Genomic DNA, 23034 nt, shown 5'->3' with positions numbered 1-23034 from the left:
TCCTGCTAACATTCAAATGTCGGGTAGCTGGACAGTGAGGTAATTTAAATTTAAAAATTTCCTGTTATATTAATGAAGATTTTATAAAGCTATTAATAAATCACTATTGTAATCTTATCTCTGGTTATTAAAAAAGAGTCACCTACATCTTTCTGGTAACTTACAGGCTATACGGGACCATCAGGTTAGCACTAAGACGCACATTAGCATATTTTGCCAGGGAATCCTAACTTATGGAATCAGATTAAAAAAAAATAAAGGCATTCATTCCAAGAACCTACATTAAAATCAAGACTTAGCCTGCCTTTTAAAAATCTACCCATTATTACTTAAAGCCCTTTGAAAGATTCCTGATGAGAAAACCTTTGGTCCAATACTTTATAAAGGTTAAGTGGACATTTATATGAGGGCAAAAACCAGTGTCTCCTCAGGTTTAGATTTTTAACCGTAATATAGGGTGTGGTAGCAAGCAACTTCTAAAAATTGCATTCCAAACTAGAAAACAACTCTTTTGAATTATCTTTGTGTCTAATAAAGGAAAGGACACAAATAACTACTTTGTCCTTTGTCTTATCAAAAGTCAATTTGAAAGAAGTTTCTGCTTTATTCTTCACTTACTGCAATTGCTTAACATTCAGAACCTTGGGTTTCATGGACCTTCGTCAATATTTATTTATAAACAATTTTCAAATCCCATAATTCCTAAACTTCAGTCTTGATGTCAATAAGTCACTCAGGAAGACTGACAATCTATACCATAAGCAAAACCTGTATCATACAGTGAATGAAAAGAGAAATCAGAGCTACCTACATTGTTTTTACTGTTACATTCCAAGAAAAAATAATTGTTTAGCCTTTCCAAAAGTTTTCCCCCTAGTTTCATAACCTGCCCTGAAATTTTGGGAAAAAAAATTAAGTACATACCCGCACTCCTGAGTTGAAATGTCCTGTTCCTGATGAATCCTAAAGATGATAATGCAGTGAAATAATCCAAACAGGGGAAGTCAATCCAAAAGAGAATAGTCCAGCAAGGAAAAATATATCCAATGTTATAAGAAATCCAAGGTGTGGGGGGGACATAGAAAATGTTTATACAGTTATAAACTTTAAACATCAGTCTCCACAGTAGCAAGTCCAAGTTTTAAAAATAATTTCACCACAGTGTATGCCAAAAATTTTTTTGATTGCGCAATGGTGAGGCACAGTAAAGAAACATTTTAATTTTAATTTATATTATGTTCCAATGCCAGTGCATTTATTAAAAAAATACAAAACCAAAAAAAGTTAAAATCAAAATGAAATCTAGAAGTAAAGTTCCCAAAGTAAAGTGTTTGGTCTTCTATGACCTGGATTCATCATCCATTGACATGGCTGGGAGGGGGCATTTAAGATTGCTTTTAAAGATATGTTCCCAATATGCTAATTTTCCTCTATTAACATATTCCAGTTATACAGTATAAACATTTTTCTTGCTAAATTATTAGTGATGAGAAGAAAGTAATAAATATATTTAATTTGTATTATTATAGATTTCAAGCCAAATATTTCCAATTTGTGTGAGCTAAGAAGGATCAGGCCACCGCGGATTATTCTCCATTTTGGATTGACTTCCCTGCTAAAAGATATTTGCTGACATTCTCATTATCTTAGGACTCTTCAGGAATAGACATTATCACCTCAGGAGTGCGGGTATAAACTTACATTTTCTATTGTGGGCTTTGCCCCCTCATACCCTTGCACCCATTACTTAGGAAAAATAAATATATAACATTCTTTCCTTTTTTGGAAAAACTCACTGGAAAAAAAATCCTATGTCTTTGAGCACTACAAATTCAACACAGTTCTATCTGCAAATATGCCCAATTCACCCACCAAAAGCTAAACAAAAATATATACAATAAACAATACAACTAAGGGACAGTCACAGTTATAGGTGACATGCATAATAATGTACACCAACACCTAGGCACAAAGGAGCCAAATATGCAAGGGAGGTGGTAGGGTCTATTATGTCTAGGTATTGAGAACAAACAATGGCAGAACTCACCAGTAGCTGTGAATTCCCTTGGCTATTCTAAGAGAATTTAACATTCTTTTAGGATAGTTTCCAGTGGGCGAATTAAATATTTTGCAAAAATAAATAATCCGCGGATTACTTTTAGTCTGCAGACTAAAATTTAGTACACGGATTAAAATCCGGCCCATCAGAATAGAAATCTCTCATGAACTAAAACACAACCAGGTGGACAAAAGTAGAAAACCAGACTAAAAAAACTGAGAGCACAAAGTAAGACTCAACTGGGCCAACTAACAATTAGTACGCAGACTAAATATGGCCAGCCAAGTATGTTAGCAAGGCCATGAAGAGCCCAAAACACCCTGTAGTAACTAAAAACAGAAGTAAATAAATAAAACAAAACTGAACAAAGCAAATAAATAAATAATTGAAAGAAAGAAAAGAAAAAGAAAAAATTGAAAGGAATCAAAACACTGACATGAACTTTCAAGTGATTCAAATACTACCTCACCTGTGCAGCAACGCATTTTCTTAAATTGAAACAAACTCTCATCACAAATACTAATCCATAGAAGAAACTAACAGAAAAATTAAGTTTTTCAAAAAGGAAGTCTCAGTGATATTGAACAAATGCAAATGAATTCTTAAATAAAGAATTATTCAAAATAAATTTGCATTTGGATAACTCAAAAATGATAGAGGCAATTTTCCTTTATATGTCCTAGAACAGATTTTTGTCATTAAATATCAAATTTCAACCTGGAGCTAAAGGTTATGATTAAACCTTGAGCACTTTAAGATTACCATTTATAAACAGTCATATATAGGTACAATACTGAAGCCTACTATTGATTTTCAGAGCATTAACTCTCAGTAATTCTACTGCATTAAACAGCCAACTAGAGCAATGTAAAAATGCCTATGGGCAGTGATAATCTAAGTATAATAGAACATAGGACTAGTGCCATGCCTATTCTGAATAGCTACTCCTCCCTAGCTTTGATAGTGATAAATGCACAACACAGACATTGTTCTCTGATTATACACAAAATACACAAGAACCTACTGTTAAAAATGGATAAACTCTGAACATTCCTAAAGGGCAACCCAAGTATTGGCTCTCAAGTAATTTATTAATCTGTTAAAATTTTTTGCAATTTATAAATGTAAATATAGGATTAAAAGTGAGAGACTGCCATGGATTTTTTTGAACAGTTAATTATGATGATTAACCAAGCTAATTAACTAAGATAAAAACTTAAATCTACTTAAGTGCTCACATATAGTACATAATTCATAAGAAACACAAACGTCCTTCCTTAGCCATGACAGAGCTAGCATTAATAAAATAAATTTAATCTGTGCTAATTAAAAGGTGTACTGAGCTTCTTGCATTCTGTGTATGTTTTGATATCAGCATTTAACTATGCTATTTTCTCCCTCTCAACATCATTTACTGTACTATAGGCTTATACAGAATTAAGTTTTACCAAAATGTCCACTTATCCAATTTAATCGTTCTTTGTTCATGAAATTATTATTGTAGTCAGGCTGACCTTCCTAAGAATAGGGAACTATTTCTTTTTCATTCACACTTCTTCATCTTAAAAAATACAACAATCCTAACAGATGTACATCTAAGGAAATCCAAATCCCCCTTCAAAAACCCTCCTTCCTGGGTCCTTCCATCACCTTTTTCCCTCCACCACCCTCACGGGAGATCTATCTTATAAAGCCTGCAACATGTGAAACACCCCTGAACATCTAGAACATATAATCAAGTATATGGTTATATATTAGTGTATATTTATTTGATACTCGCTTCAACTGAGTCAGTTGGGTTACCTGTAACCTTTTCAAGGACAAGGAATATATATTTTACATCTTTTGCATTCTTTATGGCATCCAGCACAGCACTGGGTTACACAGGATATATGGGTTTTAAAAAACAAATGTTAAATTAAAAAATATTCTTCTTTTTTATATTATTCCTCTTCCATGTTGATTGACTACCCTAGGAAACTTTCTAGTTACCAGCAAAGAAATGGGAGCATAGCCAGTGTAGATGGAAAAATGAAGACTCCTACTTACATAGGAAACAATGTTAAAAAAGAAAAGTGATTATTCTAGCACTAGTAAAGATATACGTTAGCAAATGTAATAGAAAATAGTGTATTTATGAGAAAAGTGATAATGGATAGTAGAATGTTCAGGGCAGAGGGGGTTAAGTAATAATATATATAGAATAAAACAGACGTGGCAATCCTAGAAATCAAAAGAAATCCCCAACATAGTTTTATGCTTTCTGGAATACATGTGAGCAAAATGATTAGGGTAAAGAGACTAGAAGAGAAAGATGAAATGGATCTGCAAAAAAGTTTGTGAAGGCAATTTTTGTTTTGTGCTCTCCATGCTCTGCCTGGAAGTATTTTTAGTAACATGTTAAACTATAGTTGGAACAGGTAAGCTTACTAAGTGAAAAATACTGCACTGAAAAGCTAAAAAAAAAATTGTAAGATTATGAAGTCTTTAAAAAATAAATATAGCTTTAAGTATAAAGAGTAATTAAATATAATTGTTTATTACAGTCTGATTTCTTGATAGCTGAAATAACCTCAGAACACCAATTTCCTGCTTACTCTGTTAGCTAGTTGGAAATGCCAGTATTCATTCATTTTAAAACATATGATCAATTTTCTAAGAAATCAAGTATGCAAGGATTAATTTTTGTGGATAATGCATTCTGAGATACTTAATAAAAATGATCTATGGTTCCACATATCCTACAGATACTTAACTATTAAGTAAGCTACCATGTATGCCAAAAACAGCAACAAACATTTTTAGGTAACTGGACCCATTTTATTACTACCATTTTGAAAATTTGTAAATGCTATAATACATATCGTATGACTTGGTACGTATAATCACGGAGAACTTGAATAATCAGAAAATATTTCACAGAAGTGAAATTTCAAGTCTTGAGAAAAGATTAAAACTTATAAGCAGAGAAAAACATTCTAAATGTGGGGGGGGGGGGGGGGGGCGCGGAGAGACAATAGCAGGAGGCAGAAATGACTGTGGCTTCTCCGGGATCCAATTAGGAGACCAGTTTGATTAGACCCAAAAATTCAGCAAGACTGCATGCTCCCTTCAAAATGAGCTATAAGCTAACATATTAAACAGTTCTAATCCAATTGAAAGAGATCAGGCCCTTGGGATTCTAATTTACTTCCTTTAACTAAACAGTTATATCACTTATGAATTTCATTAATCTGAAAGAATATACAGATATCTGTGTTATCTAACTGATTTCATAGGTTTATTTACTCTGGGATAAAGAGGGAATACTTTTCTTAAATAACATAGACAAAAGTTAAGTGAATTGGGCACTCAAAATGGTGGGGGAAAGGGGGCGAGAGAGACTCATATCAATCCTATATAATACAATAGAAGGGTAATATACAAATTGACACTAAAGGCAAAACGTTCGGTCACTATAATGCGCGCTGACCACCAGGGGGCAGATGCACAATGCAGGAGCTCCCACAGGGGTGCTCTGCTCAGTCACAAGCCAGACTGATGGCTGTGTGTGCAACAGTGGTAGTGGGAGCCTCTCCCGCCACCTCTGCAGCACTAAGGATGTCTGACTGTGGCTTAGGCCAGCGTTTTTCAACCGCTGTTTCGCGGCATACTAGTGTGCCGCGAGATGTTGCCTGGTGTGCCGTAGGTGCAGACAAGACAAGAATTTTATAATTTTTCACTATTTTGTTTACTTAATATTTAATAATAAAGTAATTATAAAATACTTTGTGTTTATTTGATTCCTATTCAAGAGAATTACTTTATATATAGTCAATATAGGCACAGAGTTAAATTTTTTTAACATTTTCTAATGGTGGTGTGCCTCGTGATTTTTTTCATGAAACAAGTGTGCCTTTGCCCAAAAAAGGTTGAAAAACACTGGCTTAGGCCCACTCCTAAGCCACAGCCAGACATCCCCCGAGGGATCCGGGGCTGCCAGAGTGATGTCTGACTGCCAGCTTAGGTCCGATTCCCCGGGGAGCAGGCCTAGGCCAGCAGGTGGACATCCCCTGAGGGGTCCTGGACTGCGAGAGGGTGCAGACCAGGCTGAGGACCACCCCAGGCTTCTAGTTATACTATAACCTTATTAGAAATCCCTAACCTACCCTAACTAAATATTAACTTTTAAATTTATTGCTTAACTATATGTATTTAAGGGTGAAGGAGCTAGAAAGCTTGAGAAAAAGCCTGGGTTCTATCAAGTTGATGCTTCAGGGAAGGTTAAGAGCAGGACAAGAATTAAATTTCTTATTTTAGACAGGAAAGGTAGAAATGATTAAGAGCAGAGTATATGTGACATATGAGAAACTGAAGGAGGGAAATTGGTTAGGAGGTAGGAGGTTGTTTTATCAATGCTATGGAGGCCTAAGTTAAAGTCAGGGCAGTGGAGATAGATAAGACAAATCACAGAACTATAATGGAGGCAGAATCTTTACATTTATTCAGAACTAAAATGAAATAATCCTTTATGTGCATACATTCACAACATTTTCAAAAGAATCCAGAGAAAAAAATACAAGAGCTAACTGTTATCTTAACAAAAGAAAAAACTTGAGGAACAAAGAAGCAGTGCTTAAAACTAGATCCCCACTTCATACCTAAAAGATTATTATATTTGCCCTGGCTGGTATTGCTCCATTGGTTGGGCATAGTGTCGTGCACCAAAAGATTGCCAGTTTGATTCTCAGTCAGGGCATGTACCTGGATTTGGGGCTCCATCCTTGGTAGGAGGATTGCAGGAGGCAGCAGATCGATGTGCTGCTCTTCTACCACCCCCCCTCTTTCTCTCTCTCTTTCTCTCTCTCCTTATAAAAATAAATATATTTTTTAAAAGAAAAAAGAATACAATTTAACCAGATCTCCATTTTCTATATGCAGAATTTAAGCTTACTCTCTTCTTCCAACCAATTTCCATTTCTACTTAATTCTCAGTCTACTTTTGCATCATTTCTTTTGGCTTCCCATCTCGCTTTTACTGTTTGATGTGTACAGCAAACACCACTGCAGAGGTCTTTATCTTTCTCACTCCCACTACCAAGAATATCCCTATTTAAAAACATTAGCACCTTTATTTCCCCCCCCCACCCCCCCACCCCCAATTTCCTACTTAAACCACAAATGCTTTCTCAATGAATTAGGTTGTTCTGGCTATAAAGTACTAGGCAAGGGCAACTTACTGGATTTCTAAATTCTCAAGATTCCTGCCATATAGCACACCGTGATCATCTCGTGGTCTTGTTCTTTTGTTTATCTTTCCTACAGATCTGAACCTCTCACCTCAGGGTTCCCATGGAAGATATTTTCTCTCTTGATTTTTATATCTACCTACTTTCTTTTTTAGAATACTGGCTCCGAATCCTGGCGAGATAGCTGTACTATACTGCAGCACAAGGAACCAAGATATCCACAAGCTTCAGGAAATGGGGCTAAAGTGCATTCTAACAAAGCAGCTTTTGTTTCCAGACTGTATTTACCTGACCTCTAAGGACAAGAAACTCTTCTCTTTAGAAAACTGTATTTTTTAAATACATTAATGTGTATTAATGTATTAAAAAATACTATTAACTACATAGGCTGCATAGTGGGAGAGCACTTATCAAGTTGGTGTCTACTATCAAAATGGAGAATAGAAGGGACAGACTTCCTCTAAAAACTTAAAATTTTGTGTTTTATTTATTTATTTATTTATTTATTTTTAATATATTTTATTGATTTCTTTACAGAGAGGAAGGGAGAGAGATAAAGAGCTAGAAATGTCGATGAGAGAGAAACATCGACCAGCTGCCTCTTGCACACCCCCTACTGGGGATGTGCCCGCAATCAACGTACAAGCCCCTGACCGGAATCAAACCTGGGACCTTTCAGTCCGCAGACCGAAGCTCTACTACTGAGCCAAACCGGTTTTGGCAAATTTTGTGTTTTAATATCGATAATAATGTACTTTTGAAAATCAATATAAGAATATCCTGGATTATCTAGATTCATCTAGATGATAGAGCAGTGTCATAAAATTTCTGTATCTGAATTTGTTACTAAGGTAACACCAATCTAGTTATGTGCACTAAAGAGAAATTAACCTAAGTATCCTATTACATAATAAATGCATTTGTATCAAATGAAACCAAATTATGTCAAGGCACACTATAAGAATTCACAGTAGTTTGAACAGACAAAATGGGGGAAACTGAGTCATTATTCTACACACAGTATAGAATGGAAAGCTAAATAAAACAAATAAAAGGGTGGGCTTTATATAGATTATTAAAGTTTGAAAAACATTAATGTAAGATATAGAAACATTCAGAACCCACAAGGGCAAAGGAAGGGATAAAGCAAATAAAGTCATGACAAATCTTCTGTTGGCTGCATTTTAATTATAATCAATCATTCCTCACATTCCATCCTGGCTAATATTTGAATTGAGAAGCTATAATATAGGGGAAAAGTGCAGAATGTGACACATACTAACATTGGTGTGGCAGTCTTGATTTAAAAAAAAATGAGGACAGGATTGATAAGATTTCATAACCTCAATTTCAGCATTATATTGCTTAGAAACCTTATATTAAGGTTAATTTTCTTCATAAAAAATCTTGATTAAAGAAAATATGGAAATGCAGAAAAAGAAAAAAATCACCCATACTCTTCTCACCTAAACTACTATTACCATTTTGGAATATGCACCTGCACTCAATAGACAGAATTCTTGTTTGTTTGTTTTTCTTTAACATGGCTGAAATCTGAGTACACTACAAACTACTTTATAAGCATTTTAACTTGGAATAATTTTCCTGGATTCAACTCAGCTTTTAAACCCAGAGACCACCTGGGACTCTCTGAATTTAGAGCCAGGTGAGAGACCCTAGATAATCTTCTGACCCAGATTCAAAATAAACTTTAAGTACAAAGACAAAAGAATGTTTTATCTAAGGATATTTAGTGTTTGTTATAAATTAATAAGGGTGTGTGTGTGTGTGTGGGGGGGGAAGGCAACATCTTGGTCAGTGAAAGCTATAGCCTATAATTTTAGCACTAAACTACTACTGAGGTCTTTGAGTCTAAATAACATATAATCAGTAACAAGAGGATTTTTTGAAGTGAAGAGTGGCATTGTGATTATGAGAACTTGAAGGAAAGCAACTGGAATTATAATACAGTTTAGTGAGAGAAAGACACATACTTTGAATCTGGGAAGGTAAGTTATTTCAACTTCAGACCTAAATTACTTCATCTCATTTATAAAAGATCTAAAACCAATTAAGTGAACTCACCAACATTCAAAACAAATTCTTATATATACAGTTTTAAGTACAGAACATCTCTGCTTTAAATACAGATTAAAAAGTTGAACATTTTTAACCCACAAAAATATATAATGAAATATAAGTAAATGGGAAGGGGGAATGCATAGCACATAACTAGAAGTTTAAAAGATCTGGCATTAAACCCACATGTGTACACATAAATAAGTTTATTGGCTTTACAATAGCCACCCATTTAAATCTTGGATAAGTGACTTAGTATGTTTGGCCAGAGTTTCTGAATCTGTAAAATGAGGAAGCTAGAGATTCACTCTAGGTATACATCCTATGGAGACATATTTTTTCTTGCACACTTAATCTCAAAAATTAAAGTGAGGTTAAAAAAAACAACACTGTTAATAAAAAAATCTCTCTTAAAAATAATTTCTAATAAGTGTCAAAGCAAAAAATAACATTTTCCAGTAAGTTAGTACTTCTCTTACTAACTTAAGATGGTTCCATCTAATATTGAGATTGGATTTTTCCAATAGCTAGTGACATCCAGTTTAACATCTATTGCTTTCAATGTATACTCCTAGCAAGATCAAACCTGCTTTTTATCCTCGCTCCCAAAATACCAATAGGAAAGTAAATAAGAGAAGAAAAATATACCATTATCATTTATAATAAGGTCTCTATATTAATAGTTTATAAAAGGAATATATGAAATGTTTTCAATAGTGTATGATGCAAAACTAATAAGCAACTCTATGTAAATAAATTAACTTCCGAATTTTAAGTAGTCAAAATTTATACAAGAATTTTGCTCCTATAAAATTATATATCTTAATGATATAACTACACTGTTCTCATCCTACAAATAAAATCCTGGATGGAAACAATTTACTGGAAATCAATAGAGACAAAACTATATGTAGTCAATGAAATACTGAAGTACAACTACCCAACTATCTTTACATGCAGAACTGCTGTGTACTTTGTACTCAGGCAGCTATTTAGTCTCAAAATAGTTTAGTTTAAGAACAATAAAAAACCCAAGTTTTAGTTAACTTGCTAATGTGCTTTTATAAAAACTCTACTTAACTCACCTTAGTCCAAGGATGTGCCTTAATTTGAGGAAATTTGAATTCTGTGTAGTTTGGGTTCATTTCTCTAATTTGCTCCCTTGTTGGTGTCCCCAGAACCTAGACAGAGAAAGCACGTTATTACCATAATTTTCTACATACTTACAAATATAACATTTATGTTTCAATGTATTGGTTTCATTGGAAAAGGAATTCCAAAGTTATAAAATACGAAACTCATTAAATAGAGCAAACTTTGTAAAAAAATGTTTCATTTATTGACTCATGTTATTCTACCCTATACAGGCTTTTAATTATAATAATAATAACAACAACAACAGGCTTTTACAATAATAATGATGACGATGATGTTATATCAGTGTTGTAAAAAATGATCACTCAAAAATACTTAAGTAATAACCAGGCATCTTTATTCTATCTAGAAAACAAGCTATTGCAATGATGGCATCTGAAATGAGAATAGCTCTTATTCATTTCGTCAAGTATAGTCCAAAGTTTTATTATCAAGTAGGCCTGTGCACTCAGGGTGTGTGGGGGGTGCCCCTCAGCCCAGCCTACATCCTCTCGGGAGCCCTCAGTGGTGTCTGACTAAGGGAGTGGGCCTAAGCTGTCAGTTGGACATCCTTAATGCTGCAGCGGAGGCAGGAGAGGCTCCCATCATAGCCGTGAGCCTGGTTCAAGGCTTCTGGTTGAGTGGTGCTCCCCCTGTGGGAGCACACTGACCATTAGGGTGCAGCTCCTGTGTTGAGCGTCTGCCCCCTGGTGGTCAGTGCGTGTCATAGCGACCCGTCGTTATGTTCGGTCGATTTGCATACTAGCCTTTTATTTTATAGGATAATTGGGAAAGCCATACTTAACCATGGTCATCAATAATTCCACTTAATCACTGAATATTTAGTGATTGTCCCCTGTATATAAGGAACTATGCTATAATATATGGAAGATAATAAAAAAAAAGGCCAATAAATTTCTTGCATGATGAAATTACATATTTCTGCATGGAAAAAGTGTAAGTACAAGCCGCATTCAGGACTGAACAAAGGAAAATATATTGTCCTGGCTCCACAAACAGATGATGGGAAGAAACACTGAATACTAAAAATGAGCACTTAAAAAAAAATGACATCTATAACTCATCTTTATAAACTTTATGGCCTAGTACAAAACAATTTCACTGAAATATTAAGCCATTTACAATACAGGACAACGGCATAAAAAAAAGTGGAATGTACAATACATACTTGATTTCTGGTGCCAAGCAGTGAATAATCAGAGCAAAGTAAGAAATAAAGTTTTGTTTTGTTTTTTGTTGTTATTCCGATACTCTAGACTCCTTTAAAACTTTCAGGCTTTAATCAAAATCTTAAAAGTGTTATTCTTCAAAAGACACTTTTAAGAAGTCAAAAGCCAAGCTACAGACTAAAACATATATTCCACAAAGGACTTAAATCTAGAAGACTCTATTAAAAAACAAGATGATGATCCAAGATGGTGGTAGAGTAGGACCAAACTGGAATTACAAGTAAATTATAACACACACACACACACACACACACACACACAAATTATGGAACAATCATCTGAATAACCAACTGGAGACTAGATGAAGAGAAGTCTTATAACCAAAGATTTATAGAAGAAGCTACACTGAGACTGGCAAGAAGGGCAGAGATGAGAAAAGGGTTGGCCCTGCCTTCCGGTGGCAGCTGAGATTCTGGAGGGATATCTCAACTGTGGGGGAACCCCCGATAAATGTGAGGTCAAAACCCCAAGTTGGGCTCCCCAACTCCAAGCACCAGGCCAGGAAGAGGCACCCACATAACATTTAAGTATTTACTTTGAGTTTATTCTTGTGTATGATGTAAGGTGGTCTAGTTTCACTTTTTTTGCACATATCTGTCCAATTTTTCCAGCACCATTTGTTGTTGGCAAATTGCAGCTTGCGAGGTGAAGTTTGCCACTCTGTTAACTAATGAATTTGCCAACCACTGGACTAGACTATTGAAGATAGTCTTCAATATTATATTCTTGTTTACTTTGCCAAATATTAATTGACTATAAAGGCACTGATTTCTGGGCTCTCCATTTGGTTCCATTAATCTATATGTCTGTTTTTATGCCAGTACCATACGGTTTTGATTACTATGGCCTTGTAGTATAGTTTGACATCAAATATTTTGTTGTTCTTTCTCAAGACTGCTGTGGCTATTCTGGGTCTCTTTTTGTTTTTATTATTTGTTAAATATATTTGTATTGATTTCAGAGAGATAAAAACATCCATGACGAGAATCATTGATTGGCTGCCTCCTATACTCCCCCTACTGGGGATCAAGCCCACAGCCAGGGCATGTGTTCTTGACCGTAACTGAACCTGGAACCCTTCAGTCCACAGGTTGGCGCTCTATCCACTGAGCCAAACCAGTTAGGGCTATTCTGGGGCTTTTGTAGTTCTATACAGTTCTAAAATATTTGTTCTAGTTCACTGGTATCTTGATAGGAATTGCACTGAACCTACAGATTGCTTTGGATAGTATGGACATTTTAACGATGTTAATTCCTATCTATGAACATGGTACATGCTTCCACTTATTTGTATCTTCTTTTCTTTCTTCAGTGTCTTATAACTTTCTGAGTACAGGTCTTTTACATCCTTGGTTAAATTTATTCCTAGGTATTTCATTTTATTTTTGACACAATTGAAAATGGGAGTGTTTTCTTAGTTTCCCTGATAGTTCAATATTGGTGTATAAAAATGCAACTGATTTCTGGATATTTATTTTGTATCCTGCTACTTTACTGAGTTAATTTGTCAATTAAGGTACTACTTTGGTGGAATCTTTAGGGTTCTCTCTAATAACATGTCACCTGCAAATAATGATAGTTTTACTTCTTCTTTTCTAATTTGGATGCCTTTTATTTCTTCTTGCCGAATTGCTGTGGCTAAGACTTCCAGTATTATGTTGAATAAGAGTGGTGAAAGTGGACATCCCTGTCTTATTCCCAATCTTAAGAGAAACACTTGCAGTTTTTGCTTTTTGAGTATGCTATTGGATGGCCCTACATATAAGGTCTTCATTATGTACCTAATATTTACCACTTGGTGGAGAACTCCCCTGGGTTCGTCTTGAGTGTCTTAAATATCATTTTCTCTTCCAACACTATTCCTTCATAATATCATCAACACTTTTTTTACAACTATCAAAATTAGAAACTGAAATGGGTGCTAGATTTATATTTTTATCTAAGCATTTTTACATACTTATAATGCCCCTTCAATATTCACTAGTGCATTCATATGGAAAATCTCTTATCAGAATGGAAATAATCTGCTTTGATGAATAATGATGATATAAAAAAAGACTCTTAATTATACTTCTAATTTATTATTAGAGTTTAACTAACTGTATTCTCCACTTTCAAAATCGGTTTGTGACTTAAGATGCTAATTACAAGTTAATAAGTAAAATAACTGATTTATTCACTATCAATTAAAAGTAATTTAACCAAATAAATTATCCTGTCACCATCAAGTGGCAACAGAGATTTTTATTTCTGTTCTTGAATTACTAAGGCTATAAGATCAGGAAATATAAATTCTAACGTTATAATTTGTTCTAATTTTTCTTGCCAAATATTAAACTACTGTAATCAGTTTTTCTAATCTTTTTCTTCTTATTTTTTATAATCTTAAAGTCAGGTTTTCGCCAGGCTGGAATGGAAACTACAGGCGAGAACCTCTGGTCTCTAGAGGTCAGCAAACTTTTAATATAAAGAGCTTTAAAATATTATTTAGGCTTTGTGGGCCATATAGCTTCTGTCACTACTCAACTCTGTCACGGTAGCACAAAGCAGCCATCAACATAAATTTATTACAAAAATGGGCAGAAGACTGTATTTGAACGCTAGGCCCTAGTTGCCGACCTCTGACCTGCACCAAACATTTTCAGCGATAAGATAAACTGAGGCCCAGAAGGAGCAATTTTTCAGAGGTAGGTCAGAACTAATCAGAGGCAGAGCTAGGAGTAATTTAAATCTCATTTGTGACAAACTGATTTAGGAGATAATATCAAGTAATCTGTTTACTAAACTTGGTTGGAGGACAAATAATTTCAGTTTCTAATTTTGATAGTTGTGAAAAAATGTTGATGATATTAAACATGAAGGGATAGTGTTGGAAGAGAAAATAATATTTAAGACACTTAAGAAGAACCCAGGGGAGTTCTCCACCAAGTGGTGAATATTAGATACATCATCTAGAAGAGAGCTTGAGGCTAGAAAAAACATCTCTGGTAGTTCCTGATGTACAGGTGCTAGGTGGCTTTAAGTGTATAATAGGCAAAGCATGTTGAAGGAGAAGAGTGCTACATACAGAGACCCTTGTGACACAAATATATGAAAAAAAGAAAATTTAAAAAGAAGGCTGAGACTGATGTCCAAAAAATCTAAAGGGACCCCACAGACAAAGATACTACGGAGGACAAGAAAAGAGAACATTTAAAGGACAGAGATGGGTAACTTATGACACAGTGGGCCCATTAAAATGAAGCCCAAAAAGGAGTTCACTGCAGCTGGCCATGGAGACTTTCTTTTGGACCATGATGAGGTCAGCGTACATTAAGTACTTTTTAAAAAATATATATATTTTATTGATTTTTTACAGAGAGGAAGAGAGAGGGACAGAGAGTTAGAAACATGAGAGAGAATCATCGAACAGCTGTCTCTTGCACACGCCCTACTGGGGATGTGCCCGCAACCAAGGTACAAGGCCCTAACCAGAATCGAACTTGGGACCCTACAGTCCACAGGCTGATGCTCTCTCCACTGAGCCAAACCAGTTTCGGCCATAAGTACTTTCAAAAGGTACATCAGTGAGGGGAAAGGAGAAGACAAGAGAAGAAATAGTTATTGAGCATCTAATATGTAAAAGCTCTGTGCTATGTATATCACTTTTCTTTTCTCATTTAAACTTTATAGACATTTCACATAGAAAAGAAGTTAACTCAAGAAAACTGAATTCTCAAAGTTACAGTTTGTCAGTGATGAATATAGGATTCAAATAAATGTGCAGTGGACTCCCTAAAATGGTCTACCCAATATTTAGTACAGAAATAAAAATTATTATAGTTTTTAAAATATTATTTAAAAAAATCTTTACTGTTCAAAAAACTAAAAATGAAACTCCCATTTGACCCAGTCATCCCACTTCAAGGAATATATCCCAAGAAACTAGAAACACAAATCAGAATGGGTATATGCACCCCTATGTTCATAGCAGCACAATTTACAATAGCTAAGATTTGGAAACACCCTCAATGCCCATCAGCAGATGAGTGAATTAGAAAACTATGGTACATCTACACAATGGAATACTATGCTGCTATAAAAAAAGAAGGAATTCTTACCATTTGCAGCAGCATGGATGGAACTGGAGAGCATTATGCTAAGTGAAATAAGCCAGGCAATGAAAGAAAAATACCACATGATCTCACTCATTTATAAAAAATAAAGAGCATTATAACCCGATGAACAAAAAGATAAGATACAGAGATAGTGAAGCATTGAACAGACTGTCAAATTACAACAGGAAGGCTGGGAGTGTTGGGGAATTGGGGAAAGAGATCAACTGAAGGACTTGTATGCTTGCATATAAGCACAACCAATGGACACAAGACACTGGGAAGGATTGTGGGGGTGGGATGAGGGCATGTGCCAGGGGGTAGGAGAGGCTGGGGGGAGGTCAATGGGGGGAAAAAAGAGATATATGAGACTGACGTGTTGCCTACTGCGCTAAGAAGGCAGCTGCCTAAAAAAGAGATATATGTACTACTATTTGTAATACTTTTAACAATAAAATAAAATAAACACAATTAAAAATAATAATGTTAAAAAAATCTTTACTACTGAGAATATTACAGATATTTCTCTCCCTCCCTCTCCTTCTCCTCCATCCACCCAGTTCCATCTTTGCCCCAGGTCTTCACCACCCTACTGTCTGTGTCCATTGGTAATGCATATATACATACTAGAGGCCTAGTATACGAATTTGTGCATGGGTGGAGTCCAACTGACCTGCCCCAATCAGGGCCAATTGGGTCTGGTGAGCTGGGGGGAGGGGCCGTGGGCAGTTGACCGACTGGCCCCACCCCCTGGTCAAATTCCCAGTTGAGGGGACAATTTGCATAAAAGCCTAGGTGGCGCCATGCCCTTGAGCGACATTGTCACAAGATGGCTGCACGCACAGCGAAGAGAGGGCCTTGCGGCTGCTCCACACAGTGAGGCCTGGAGTCCCTTGGCTCTGTGGCGTGGAAGAGGCTGGTCCTGGTGGAAGAGGAAGGTCACTGCAGGGGAGGGCTATCATGGGTGGTCAGGCCGGCAGGGAAGGGCAGTTGGGGGCAATCAGGCCAGCAGGGGAGTGGTTAGGGAATGATCAGGCAAGCGATGAGGAGCCAGAGGTCCTGAATTGTGAGAGGGATGTCCGACTGCAGGTTTAAACTGGCAATCAGACATCCCCTGAGGGGGCCCCAGATTGGAGAGGGTGCAGGCTAGGACACCCCCACTCCCATGCACAAATTTTGTGCAACAGGCCTCTAGTATAGCATCTGTTTAATCTCTTCCCACCTCTGCCACTCCTCTTCCCTCTGAGAATTATCAGTATGTTCCATTTCCATGCCTCTGATTCTATTTTACTCACCAATTTATTGTTTAATAGGTTATTCATTTATTTTAATTTTTAGATTCAATGGTTGACAGATTGTATTTATTGCCATTTTATTGTTCATATATTTTTTTAATCTTTTTCTTCTTCCTTTTCTTAAAAAATACCCTTAAACATTTCATGTAATAGTGATTTGGTGGTGATGAAATCCTTTAGCTTTTTTTGGTCTGTGAAGCTCTTTATATGACCTTCAATTCTAAATAATAGCTTTGCTGGATAGAGTAATCTTGATTTTAGGTCTTTACTATTTATCATTTTAAAAGTTTTTTGCCAATCTATTTTGGCCTGCAAAGTTTCTGTTGAGAAATCAGCCTACATTCATATGGGCACTTCCTTATAGCTAACCAACTGTTTTTCTCTTGCTGCTTTTAAGACTGTCTTTAGCCCTTGACATTTTAATTGTGATGTGTCTTGGGGTGGTCCTCTTTGGGTTCCTCTTGTTTGGGACTCTCTGCACTTCCTGAACTTGTAAGTCTATTTCTTTCAATGGGTAGGGGACATTTTCTGTTATTATTTCTAAATAGGTTTTCAATATCTTGTTCTCTCTCCTCCTTCTAGCACAGTGTGAATGTTGGTACAACTGAAGTTGTCCCAGAGGCTCCTTACACTATCTTCATATTTTTGGATTCTTTTTTCTTTTTGCTCTTCTGGTTAGGTGTTTTGTTTTTTGTGTGTTTCCTTATATTTCAAATAGTTGATTTGATTCTCAGAGTCCTCTATTGTTGAATCCCTGTAAGCTATTCTTTTTTTCTTTTTTTTTAATATATATTTTATTGATTTTTTTACAGAGAGGAAGGGAGAGGGATAGAGAGCTAGAAACATTGATGAGAGAGAGACATCGATCAGCTGCCTCCTACACATCCCCTACTGGGGATGTGCCTGCAACCAATGTACATGCCCTTGACCGGAATCGAACCTGGGACCTTTCAGTCCACAGACTGACGCTCTATCCACTGAGCCAAACCGGTTTCGGCCCTGTAGTTATTCTTTATTTTAGTTAGTGTACGCTTAATTTCTGACTGGTCCTTTTCCATGTCTTTGACATTCTCAGTAAGATCCATGAAAGTCTTACTAAATCCTTTGAAGGTCTCATGAATATCCCTGAGTAACCTTATAACCATGGTCTTTAACTCTGTATCCAGTAGATTGCTTCTTCCATTTCTATCATTTGTGTTTGTTTCTATGTATTAGGTAGAGCTGCTACATCTCCTAGAGTTGGTAGAGTCTTGTGTAGTAGGTGTCCTAGTGGCTCAGCTTCCTCAGTCACCTGAGTTAGGCACTCTAGGTGTGCCCCTGTGTTGGCTGTATGCACAGTCTTATTGTTGATGAAACTTAACTGCTGTCACTGGGAGAAACTGACCTCCAGGCCAATTGACTGTGAGTACCAGTTGCAACTATAGTGGGAGAATTGCTGTGCAGGAAACACCCCTATAGGGCAGGACTTGCTTCAGTGGGGTTTTGGTGCTCACTGGTTCTGCCCGTTGAGTGTGTCACTTGTGGATGTGTAGAGCTGTAATCTGGTATGGTCTGAAGCTATCCACCAGGTGCACTGGCTGTAGGGGCTTCAGGGAGGTTCAAAGTCAGCCACTGACTGCGGCCACTCAGCAGGAGCTAGAGAGATCTTCAGATTCCTCCTATTTGTATTGGGTTTGGAAGTGCCCAAGTGAGGCCCAGCTGTAAGCATGGCAGGTTGGTGCTGGTCTCAGGTCTAGAGCCTTTTATTGATATGTTTGGGGTATGCTGACACCAGCTACAGCTTGAGAGACTAGCAAAGTCTGAAGCCTGAGCCAGGAAAAGGCCATTCATGTGGAAAAGCTGCTGCAAACAGCTTGGGTAGGGCTGCAAATTGGATGGGGAGAGGTCTCAGGGAATCACCAGGGTGGAGAAAACAGTGTGCTCCAGGTTGATGGGGACTTAGCCCTGGGACAGGGGAGGTCTTGGCATAGGAACAATGACCCCTGCATGTACCTCCATCTGGTAGAAAGCTGCCCTGATGCCAGACAATCCGGTTCCTCCCCATATGTGTCTGGGTCCTCCAACACCTCCTGGCGCTGGAGCTCAGAGTAAACAAGTCTGAGTCAGTTTGTGCCTGGCCCTTTAAGAGGGACACCTGGGTCTACGGCAGCCTCTGTGTCTTTCAGCCACAATCCCCGCTGGTTTTTACAGCCCGAAGTTACAGGGACTTCTCTTCCCAGCTCTATGACTCTAGGCGGAAGGGTCTGGTGTGGTGCTGGGAACCCTTGCTCTTTAGGGCAGCCTCTGCAGGGATTATCTCCCTCTAGTTTAAAAAAAAATAGCCAAGGTGGATGCTGGACTAGCCTGTTCCTCACCTCTACCTCTCCTAGCAGTTTCAAGTGCTTTCTTCTTAACTTCTGTAGTTGTAGAACTTTCATTCAGCCAGCTTTCAGGCAGTTCTGAATGGTGGTTATTCCATATTTTAGTTGTAATTTTGCTGTGGTGGTGGGAGGTGGCGAATACCAGTGTTTACCTACCCTACCATCTTGGTTCTCAAAATATCACTTTCTTTCTTTTTTAAAAAAAATATATTTTATTGATTTTGTACAGAGAGGAAGGGAGAGAGACAGTGATGAGACTAATATTATATTATTATTTTAAAAAATATATATTTTATTGATTTTTGTACAGAGTGGAAGGGAGAGAGACAGAGAGTTTGAAACATCAATGAGAGAGAGTCATCGATCAGCTGCCTCTCGCACACCCCCTACCGGGGATATGCCCGCAACCAAGGTACATGCCCTTGACCGGAATCGAACCCGGGACCTTTCAGTCTCCAAGCCGACGCTCTATCCATTGAGCCAAACCGGTCTCGGCTCAAAATATCACTTTCTTAAACTCCACTGATTATGCATATAATGAAACCAGAGTCATTTTGAGTTGTGTAGGATATAGACATAAGATTATGAGGCTATAATTAAAAGTATATATATAAAAAAAAGGAAATTCCAGGCTTACTCATGTTTAAGTATATTTGCAATACCAACCATACAAGTTTATTATTTTTACCTGTTAGAGATTGGTTCACATGGTTGAAATGTAAATGGTGGGAAAATACTATTAATATGCATAAGTACTGCTACAGCAAGGCCTCAACTGCAGAAACTATTGTTGTTACGCAATTGCTTTGGGTATAAATATTGTACGTGTATAACAGGGAGCCATAACTGCTTTCAGGTCTCAATTGTAAACTAAAAACTTTATATAAAGTAGTACAATTTTGTATAATTGTGCATCCGTGGTTCAATAAATTTAAAATTCCATATAAGGCTTGCATTATTGAAAAAAAAAAAAAAAGGCTATTATGGACTTCTGCTTCCAGTCATTGTGAAGTAACTAATATTAGAAATTCCCTCCACGTGTAAACAAATAGAAAACTGATGAATAAAATACTCTTCAAAGAAAAAGGAAAATATGATTCAAGAACAAGAGGAAAAAAAGAAATCTGTCAACAGACACATATCCAAAAATGACAAAGGTGAGAGAATTAGAAAATAAAAACTTTGAAACAGTGTTAATGAGACATATAAGATAAAAATAGTAATTGTGCAGTTGAAAAATACTACATGTGACATGCAAACTTCACCAGAAATCCAACAGATAAGCACCACAGAAGAAAAACAATTAGTGAACTTAAATACCACACCAAATCAACCAATAAGTCACCAATAAAGGGACAATATTTTCCCAAACAAAAAGAGACACATTATATACAATAAAACTGGCAGCCAACTTCTCATTAGAAATAATGCAAGCCAAGAGAAATTAATGCCTTTCTAAAGAAAATCTGGAAACTAAGAAATCCTACATTTATGAAAATTTCCTTCAAACAACATGATTAGGCAAAGAAAAGAAAAGAGGGTTTGTCACCAGGAGATTTATACTATAAGAAAATACTTCAGGATGAAAGAAAAGGATTCCAAATGAACATTCATATCTACACAAACTAATGAAGAACCACCAAAAATGGTAAATGTGGCTAAATGTGTGACATTTCCCGCTTGCTTTTAAATTTCTTAGAAGAAAGTGTTTAAAGTACTGTAAAAGTACTGTAGAAGTAAAATATGACAACAGTAGCACAAAGGACAGGAAGAGAAAAAGAAATCTATTGTTGTAAGGTTCTTACTCTATAGTATGTAAAATGATATATTATCTGTAGACTATGACAAAGTAAAGATGCCAAGTTTCAATCCTAGAGCAACCTCTAATACATCCAAGGAGGTATAGATTTAAAAGGCCAATAAGAGGGAGTGGGGATACTCATATCCATAAAGAGACAGTAAAAGAGGGGGAGGGGGGAAATGGAATAAAAAGGAAAATGTTAAGGTGGAATATTTAAACCCAACCATACTGATAATTATACTGAATATAAATGGTATAAATGCTCCAATTAAAAGGTAGATATTGACAGACTCTATTAAAAAAAAAAGATCTAAGTATATACAGCCATAGGAAATTAACTATAAATATAAAGACTCACAGGATGCAGAAAGATAGACCATACAAATAAGAAAGATGTAATACCTATGTTAATATCAGAAAGTATAGAATTCAGAACAAGGGAATTAAACAAAAACAAAAGAGGGACATTTCCTAATGATAAAAGTCATTTTAAGATGAAACTTAAAATTATTGTGAATATCATTTGTTGTTGAGAATGTATAACTCTCACATGTTGGTGGGAGTAAAAAATAGTAAAACTTTTGGAGAACAATTTATAAGAACAATTATTTCTTATAAAGCTAACATACACTGATATGAAAAGCAATTTCAGCCATAGTTCTTTATCAGAGAGAAATATACACACATATGTCTGCAAAAATACTGTAAACAAATATTCATGAATCTTTACTCATAACATCCAAAAACCAAAAAATAAGTCAAATGTCTGTCCATAGGTGAATAGAAAAACAAAGTATGGTATCCTATATAATAAAAGTCTAATATGCTAAGTGTCCAGTCATCTGTTCAACCAATCAAAGCGTAATGATATGCTAAGGCCACTCAACAGCTCACCATGCTGTGTACTGACTACCAGGGGGCAGACGCTCTGACCAGTAGGTTAGCTTGCTGCTGGGGTCCGGCCGATCGGGACCAAGTAAGATGGGCTAGACATGCTCTGGAGCCCTCCCCCACGGGCCAACCTCCCACGTCTCTCCCTGGCCCTGATGGTGCACTGGTGGGGGGTCCCTTGGTCTGGCCTGTGCCCTCTCACAATCTGGGACCTCTCGGAGTATGTCGGAGAACCGTTCTGGCCCAATCCCACAGGCCAGGCTGAGGTACCCCACTGGCACATGAATTCATGCACCGAGCCTCTAGTATTCATATAATAGAATACAACTCAGCATAAAATGAGATAGTTGATAAAAGCAATAACATGGATGAAAATCAGTAACACCATCTTGAACCAGATACAAAAGAAACATATTATATGATTACATTCATATGAAACTCTAGAATAGGAAAAACTAATCTGTACTGACAAAAAGAAGATCAATGGTACCTGAGACAGAAGATGGGAGACTGACATAATGGGGAATGAAAGAGTGATCAACTATTCTTGTGTACTTGGTACTATCCTTGCAAATCAGTAACTCCTGGCACAATAGGATATTTGGTTACCTAGACCTAACATTAATATTTTTGGTTTGATGGAAATGGTTTCATTCTTGACCAGGATGGTGGTTATATATAATATGTTGGTCAAAACTCATTAAGCTATGTACTTAAAGCAGCTCCATTTTACTGCATGTAAATTACTTCTCTATGACATTAATTTAAAAGGAAAATAGAACATTATGTAATCTGTGATGCTTTTCTAAATATAACCAGAAGTTTATCGTTCTTGAGTTAAGG

General features: G+C 36.5%; 1 protein-coding gene across 8 annotated transcripts in view; it reads right to left on the bottom strand.

Annotated features, from left to right (window-relative positions):
• GSK3B (glycogen synthase kinase 3 beta) overlaps positions 1-23034 on the bottom strand; it is a 173497-nt gene that overhangs the window by 32724 nt on the left and 117739 nt on the right. For 4 of the 8 annotated variants that reach the window (XM_084871680.1, XM_084871677.1, XM_084871683.1 and 1 more), the window contains 2 exons: positions 10452-10547; positions 925-963 (listed from right to left, as the gene is read on the bottom strand). In XM_084871680.1, coding sequence (XP_084727806.1) covers positions 925-963; positions 10452-10547 — 135 coding nt within the window. The remainder of the gene's footprint in view (positions 1-924; positions 964-10451; positions 10548-23034) is intronic. The other 4 variants (XM_084871682.1, XM_084871678.1, XM_084871684.1 and 1 more) reach the window with 1 other exon arrangement.

This window comes from Pipistrellus hanaki, assembly GCF_964339955.1.
Source record: "Pipistrellus hanaki genome assembly, chromosome: 2".
NCBI lineage: Eukaryota > Metazoa > Chordata > Mammalia > Chiroptera > Vespertilionidae > Pipistrellus > Pipistrellus hanaki.
This window is presented reverse-complemented; position numbering and strand designations above follow the sequence as displayed.